The sequence below is a fragment of the Aythya fuligula genome, chromosome 19 (assembly GCF_009819795.1).
Source record: "Aythya fuligula isolate bAytFul2 chromosome 19, bAytFul2.pri, whole genome shotgun sequence".
NCBI lineage: Eukaryota > Metazoa > Chordata > Aves > Anseriformes > Anatidae > Aythya > Aythya fuligula.
Genome location: NC_045577.1, coordinates 9,837,043 through 9,844,797, shown reverse-complemented (window position 1 = coordinate 9,844,797; position 7,755 = coordinate 9,837,043). Strand labels below are relative to the sequence as shown.

General features: G+C 53.2%; 1 protein-coding gene across 1 annotated transcript; it reads left to right on the top strand.

Annotated features, from left to right (window-relative positions):
• Positions 1-5,003: 5,003 nt before the first annotated feature.
• Positions 5,004-6,023, top strand: LOC116497033 (P2Y purinoceptor 2-like). Its single transcript, XM_032200529.1, has one exon. The coding sequence runs from the start codon at positions 5,004-5,006 to the stop codon at positions 6,021-6,023; it is 1,020 nt and encodes a 339-aa protein (XP_032056420.1).
• The last annotated feature ends 1,732 nt before the right edge of the window (positions 6,024-7,755 follow it).

Sequence of the window (7,755 nt, the reverse complement as noted above, 5' to 3'; positions counted from 1 at the left end):
GAGGAAACCAGGACGGATCATCCGGAAGGCGTGAGGACGCCCCAAGGTCTGTCGGGGAGCATGGGGAGAGCTTCCCGAGCCCAAAGACACCACCCCTCATGCGGCCCGCACCGACCACCGTGCAGCAGCCGGTGTGAGAGCGTCCCACAGGCACCGTGAGCTGCGCCCTGCAGCTTTCTCCTTCCCCTGAGCCTGGTGTGGCCGAGAAGGAAAGAGCCCCTTCCTCACGGGGACCTGGCACTGCATGGCGAGGGGCAGAGGAGATGCCCCCAGCCAGCAGCAGTGGCCCCAGATGAAGTTTTTGCACCCAGCGCTGCGAGGTGACTTTTCTTTCTTCTTCCCAAAGGGCTGAGTAGATGGAGAGCAGATTTCTTTGGGGCAGAATGAAATTAATGAAATTTGCTCCTTGGGCAACTGTGGGAAGCCTCCAAAGGGTTTCAGTCTCCTCTCGCCCACCCGAGGGCTGCATGGCTGGTGAGCAGCGTTGCCCAAAGTGGTGGAAGGCTTTGGTGTCCTGCTGGTGACCTGTCCCCAGAGCCCCAGAGGGATGTGCTTCTACGGGGGCACCCAAAGAGATGGCACCCATCGCTTCGGAAGTGCTGGCTCCCTGTTAAGTCTCACCCACGGGGTCTGTACGTTCTTTCTGCTTTTCGTCACACTGTTGAGTGGGTGGCTCTGGGCTGGAGGAAGGAAAGCACCCTGAACTGGTGACTCAGAGTTACACCACTGAAGGCAATTTGCTGCAATGACCTTGTAATTAGATTTCTTTGCAGCATTCCCAGCAGTCGAGGCAAATGTAAAAGTGACTTTCTAATGAGCAGATAGATGGCAAAAGAATACAATATTGCTCTTTTATTAGTCTGATTTAGACATAAAATTAGATTTTAAAGGCAAGAGTCGGTTCTTGCGTCCTGCCACCCTGCTTACAGTCATGTGTGGAATTGGGAATCTCTGAGCGCTGGCAGGATTCTGACACCAGGCTCTAACAGCAAATGTTCAGGGCAAAACTGACTGCCTTGTTTGCTGAACATAACGTTTGGCTCAAACACAGCCTGTTTTTCTCGTTGCCAACCATTTATAAGTCTGACTCAGGCTTGCAGACGCATTATCCAGTAGATAGGGAAGGGACTCAGAACCAGGCATTCCTTATGCTGAAGTAGCCACCTGCTGCATTTGCATGCCCGTCTGCTTCCCGGCTGTGTGCGAGGTGCTCCTGCGGTGGGGGCTGCGTTTGCTGAAGCTTGCAGGAGGCGCCTGGGCGAGGGCAGAGCTCTGCGCTCAAACAGGGCACCCAGAGCACGAGCAGGAGGAAGCTGGGGACACCCTGCTCCCGAGGTACCCATCCTCTGCCCTGGGCAAGCTGGCAAATAGCTTGGTTGCAGGTCTCTGCTCCTCTGGGAGATGAAGTTCTGGCCTTGTGAGATGAAGTTTGTGTCTTCAGTTCTGAGATTTTTTTGAGAAAGGAGCTAGAAGTAGCAAGGAACCTGCTTTCTGCACATCCCAAAGGATAAACTTGCAAAGATGTGCCTCAGCTCTGGGACGCTGTGGCTATCCCCAAGGCATCCACTGCCTGTCCCAGTACACACAGGTGCATCCACAAAGAACAGAACAACAAAGAGAAGGTGTTGGGGGAAAAAATACGGTGGGAAAGCATTTCTGGGCGGTGGGGGCTTTGCTTTCCTGGCGTTCAGTCTGCCCCCAGCCTGTGGGGGACGTGGCTGGGTGCTCTGCCTGCCCTTCTGCTGGTGTGGGGGAACCTGCTGGGAGCGATCAGCATGCAGAGCTGTGTACCTGAACTCCTGGAGTGCTGCGGGACATGGCCGGGCTCCCAGCCTCAGCAGAGTAGGGGGACCCAAACAGGACAGAGATGTCCAAACGGCTGCACCCTTGGGAAGGGACAGGAATGCTTTGCTTTGGTGATCACATGCTGGATTTATCCCTATAAATGCCCTCCTGTTTCCTTCCAATAAACTCTTTTACGTACATCTTGTTTGCATTGTCTCCTTTCTCGTTCAGCCCTTACATGTTTCTTACATGTCTCTTCATGGCTTTGGCAGCCTGGGAGCCAGCACAGGCAGTGGCTGCTGGCAGCGTAAGCGGTGACTCAGAAGGGCTAAAAGCATCTTCGAATGCTGAACTTGTAACACAAATGCTTGTTTTCTTGTCTTTTCCGCAGAGGAACACGTGGCTGCAATCCAGAGTCTTGTTTTGGATGGTTGTAGGCTTTGCTTTGTTCTTTTCCTTTTTTTTTTTTTTTTTTTTTTTTTTTTTTTTTTTTTTTTTTTTTTTTTTTTTTTCCTTCTCACACAAATATCCAGGTTGCTCTGCAGCTGTGTCAGGGAAGCTCCTGCCCAAGGGGTGCTCCTGCAGCGGGAGCTGATGATGGCAAAGAGGGTGGTGGGCTCTACAGAGACCGGGGCCAGCCCAGAGGCAGCCCTGAGGCCACGCTCAGTGCTTTAAAAGAAAAAGAATAAAATAAGAAACGAACAAAGTGCTTACTGTAAGCCACACCGCAGCCCTCACTCGAGGCTTCTCGTGGGGTGCTGCACAGTGCTGCATATGGAAGTCCCTGTGTGCAGCTCGGACTGCAGTCGATGCTGTCCGATGCTATGATTAGGCTCCGTGGGCTGTGCTCCAAACCACCGCTTTCTTAGAAACTTCCCTTTTGCCTTGAAATGGCTCAGAGAAGTCCTGCCCCTCCATGCCAAGCCAGAGAAATCCCCGGGTGGCTGGGTGCAGGGAGGGTTCCAAGCACTGCGGTGCCACCAGCCCTGGAGTGACCCCCGGGGACTGCTCCCCTCTGGCCCCAAAGAGCTCTCTGGGGTGGAGCAGCAGGAGGTCACCCTCCAGGTGACAGGCTAAACCAGGGGAATTTTGTACATAAAGAAGGAGCAAAATCCCTGCTGTGCTGAGAGGCAGAGGTGGATGCTGCTCTGTGTTCCTCCTCTCCAGGTCCTGCTCTGATCCTTAGCGCTGTTTTTGAGGTAAGTCTATGGTTAATGGCTTGTGTGATTCACCTTCAAGGTAAGTGAAAATTCATTTTTTTTTGTGCCTTGCCTTGGTAAGTCAATTCTGATTTTTTTTTTTTTTTTTTTGAGTAATTCTTAGTTGTTTTCTTCTTACTGCTTTTAATTTCTCATCTTACTCAGAGTAGGGAGGCTCTCTTTCTTTCATGAAGAAATTACTGCATATATTTAAACTCACTTTCTACAGGGCAGGGTGAACCCAGGCATCAACCCCAGCCCTCACTAGCACAGGAAAAATAAAGCTGAGAAGCCTGAGGACTGTTTGCCACCCCCAGAGCCAGGCTGGTCACTGTGTCCACAGCGGTTCTGCTCCGGGCAGGAAGGAAAGGCTCTGCTTGCTGCCAGCTCTCTGCAACAGGGCAGCCCCGGTTCGGCTTTTCTGGATCAGCTGCAAATCCTTGTGGATGATAGCAGCAACAAAACCTTATTTTAAAAAAGTGCTTAATTTTGGAAAGCTTCACTTCCAGGGCAAAAAAGACAGAGGTGAGCAAACTGTTAATGCAAAGGTGTCTGCAGTGGCCATACACCTTTTTGTATTAGGAGGTATTGTCTTTAGGAGTTGGCTAAACCAGGGGGGTGCTGGTTATTAATCCATAGTGCCCATGGCTTTGAACTCCTGTTTTCACCAACAGGAGAGTTAAAGGCTGCAGTGAGGAAGTGGCGCCCTGTGGGTGGTGGTTCTCAGCCCTTTCTGAGCTGCTCAGGCCATGTCCATCGCCCACCACATCCAGCCAGTCCTGAGCAGACAGAAAGGTGTGGTTTAATCACAAGTTCCTCTGGCCGACAGAAGCCATGAGAGACCAAAGGTGCCTTTGCCTGAAAATGCATCAGCTGTGAAAACACCTTCATGCCCCATTTCTCCCTGTGGTCCATCCCTGGGCACAGGGGCTGCATCCCAGAGCAGTGCTGAGCACTGGGGGATGCTCGGGAGTGGTGGGCTCATACCCTAAAGGCAGCGTGAGTGACAGCTCACACGAGAGCCAGGCTTTAAAGCCAAGTGCTTAAACACAGGCAAAGAAAAGTGTCTGATTTCAGGTTCATCCAGGTAAGGATTGAGGCTCCCAAGTGGCTGGCGAAAACTTTCCTGCTGGTGAGACACCAACGGGCTTAGAGGCTGTGTGCCAAAAAGAGGAGGCCCGGCACTGCCGTGGTGGTCCCACTCCTTGCCCTTCCACCACTGCTGCCAAGGAGGTCAGTGGAGGTCACCCCGTGGTGGTGAGTGCCAGCGGCTGAAAATGCAGCCCCGGGATGGCACCGGGCAGCCCCCGGCTCCTTGTGCAGTAAATAACAAGACCTAAAAGGCACAAACCCAGTGGGGTGAAGACCAGCAGAAGCAACAGCCCCATGGTCCTCCCTCCTGGAGAAAGAGACCGGAGCTGCTCCCTGCGCCAGGTTGCGCAGTGCCTTGCACCCCCTGGGGTGTCCCGCTGTGCTTGGCGGGTGGTGCGAGGATTTCGGATGCGGCAGCTGAGCGGGGTGGGTGTGTGGGGGCTGCTCTGTCTGCCGGGCGGTGAAGTCTGGCAGCAGAAGGTGGGGTAATTCAGTCGGCCGCTTGCCAGTTGCGCTGTAACAAAACCTGCTAAATGATTGTAGTGTGGGTGATGCTGGGCTCTTGCAAGGGATTTTAAATGCAGAGGCTTTTGGAGCCAGGCAGTGACAGCATCATTCATTTCATCTTCTCTTGTGAGCAGTTAGTAGCGGTTAACGTGTGAGCTGCTCCTGTGGTTCCTTTGTTGCCTTTTCTCTTTCTTTTGCAGCACAGGCAGAGGAAGCCAAGCTGAGTGTGGCGGGGTCAGGTCCAATTACCACAAGGTCGTGCTTGCTTGTGAAGAGTAGGACGTGGCCCCTTGCACCTGCCAGGTCTCCTCCGTCGTGCCTGTGGTAATTAATAGTCATTGTTTGGCCACAGATCTTCAGCCTCAGCAACAGTGTTTGAAAACCCGCCTCTGATGCAGCTCAGCCTTCATGTGCAAGAAGATGAGCTCGGGTAGATTCACTGCTTTCTCTCTTCCACCCCAACCCTTGCAGGACAGCACAGAGGTGTCCAAGGAGCTGCTGGCCTCGCTCGCCTTCATGAACACCAGCTCGGACTGCTTGCCCCAGGAGCTGCATCCTGCCATCCCTGCCCTGGGGACCCTGCTCCTGCTGGGCTGCATCCTGCTCAACGGCGTGAGCTTCTGGGTCTTCTGCTTCCACATCAAGCAGTGGGATTCAGGCATGATCCTCCAGTTCAGCCTGGTCCTGGCAGACATCACCATCATCCCCGTCGCTCCCCTCCGGATTTCCTACCTCAGCCTCGGCAGCCGGTGGCCATTTGGCCAATTTCTCTGCCAGCTCGAAGTCTTCCTGCACAGCACCCACATGTACGGCAGCATCTATTTCCTGACGCTCATCTGCATCCACCGGTACTTTGTGGTTGTTCGGTACAAGAGCAAGTCCCTCTGGAAGAAGAGGACCTTCTTGAGAAAGCTGTGCTTGTTTGTCTGGATCGTCCTCTTTGTCCAAGGTCTGCCTTTCTTCTTCGTCCTCAAAACTTCGGTTATTGGTGGCTCAGAAAGATGCCTGAATATTCACCAGTCAGAATTGTCCTCTGTTTACATAGTCTACAACATGGTTGTGGTTGTGTTCTCTTTCCTCCTGCCCTTTGCTGTTTCCTTGACCTGCGGTGCTCTGCTGGGAGCTGCCATTGCTAAAGCAGCCAAGAGAAGCTCCAGAGGTAAGAAGATGAAGAACAGGTCTCTGCAGATGATAACAGTGTCTCTGGTGATTTTTGCCATCTGCTTCGGTCCTCTGCACATCTGCAGGACCATAGGCGTCATTGTGAAGTACTACGACATATCTTGCCAGCTCCTGCACCAAGTGGAAGTTGCCTACTACATCAGCTGGGTCTTCACCATGGCAAACACCTGCCTGGATCCCCTGATCTACGTGTTTGCCAATGATAAGTTTAAGAAGAGCTTTGCTGACTCCTTCCGCAAACGGTGGGGCACCAACTGAGTGTGGCAGGGAACTGGGAGCCCCCTGAGGGAAGATGCTGAAGAACTGGACCCTGAGCTTCTCCCTCCTTTTTTCTGTCCCAGGTCCCCAGAGCTACCAGCAGCAGTTCAGCCTGGCAACACTGCAGGACCTGGGGGTTTCTCTGTGTTCCCCCAGTGACACCACGGGGTTGTTCCTGCAGGCAGGGGCTCCCTGGGCTGTAAGGAAGCTCTGACTATGCACAGCTCCTGGCCGTATCCCAGGTGGTTGGACCTCTTGTGCATGGGTTCCTTGAGAGTGCTGAAAGAGCCAAGCCCTACTGGGTACAAGGGGGGAATAGGGAAAGAATTTATACCTAAAGTCATAAATCAGGAGAAAATCCAGTGAAAACTGTTGTGAATTCCTGACTGTGAATGTTTTTGTGCTTTTTTGGGAGGAGGGTCTGCATGTGCATGGAGCTGAGGAGGGTGCAGGTCCCAGCACCCACAGAATGCCCCCTGTCCCTGACCCTTGGGCACCAGCATCTCCCCATGCACCACTGGGCTGGGGCCAGGCTCCCCCTTACCCACGCATCTGATGGAAGGACAAGGTGGCAGATGTTGAGCCACGGATGAGGGGTACAGGCGGGAGGTGTGTGGATGGGGAAAGGAGCTTCATCAGCCTGGTAGGAAATCTGGACTCAGTCTGTTGGAAGGTCCTCGGGAACAGGATTGTGTGCACCCCTCTCATCAGCCTGCCCTTGTCCCATGACGACTGGGCTGAACGCCTGCGAGGAGCTTCCTTCACCCCACTCTGAGTGGCAGCCAGGGAGAGCAAAAGTGTGGGGTGAAGGGTGCAGAAACCTGGAGCCTGAATGCAAAGGCCGTGCTTGTCCCGTTTGGGCATGTTGCCTGGCCAGCCCTCAGCCCTCTGGCTGCTCTCATCCTTGGCACCTTTACCTTGAGGCAGGGGACTGTGTTTCATGGTCTTCTCCTTCTTCAATCACGCCATGCAGATGGGTGCCTGGCCTCTGGGAGCATGGCAGCCCCAGGGCAGTGGCTTCTCCCTTGGGGTGGTGGGAAGTGGCTGCTCTCTGCTGCAGGAGCAGGGGGAGTGGAAGAGCCTGAGCTCGTGGGGGCAGAACTGCTGAGCTGGGTGCTGGGTCAGCCGAGGTGGAGGAGCCGGCAGTTCTTGGGCTGCTCAGGGTTTCTGCAGATTAGAAATACAGTATAGCTTTAAAAATGTATATAATTTTGTGGGGGAGCAGGCTTCTTTTAAACCCAGGTTTGACACTGGGGGATGTGAGAGTGTTGGAGGCTCTGACTGCTGCAGCTCCAAACTCATAATGGAAAGTGAGGTGCAAAAATAGTGTTTAAAAGAGTGGGCAGAGTTGTAACGTCACTTCCCCTAGGGTCATGTGCTCCAGCCCTTCCCTGTGCCCTGCCTCAGTTCACCTCTCTGTAAAACAGACCCAGCCAAGCAGAGTTGTGCTGACTAAACAGAGCTGCACACTTGAGTGCGTTTTTGTGTTACAGGGTGGCAAACCATGGCAAAGAAGGCGGCAGAGAGAGGAGAAGCTGGCGGGGTATAAGGCAATGGCTTGGATGTTCAGGGTTTATTTTTAGGCTTTGCTATACACTTTGTAAGCATCATACTGGATCCAAATTTCACTTCTCCATCTCTGAAATGCATCTAATTGCCCTTCCTTTTTCTGTCTTGCCTCTTTCAACTGTAAACCTACAGCCGGAGATCATGCTCACAGTTTACTTTCTGT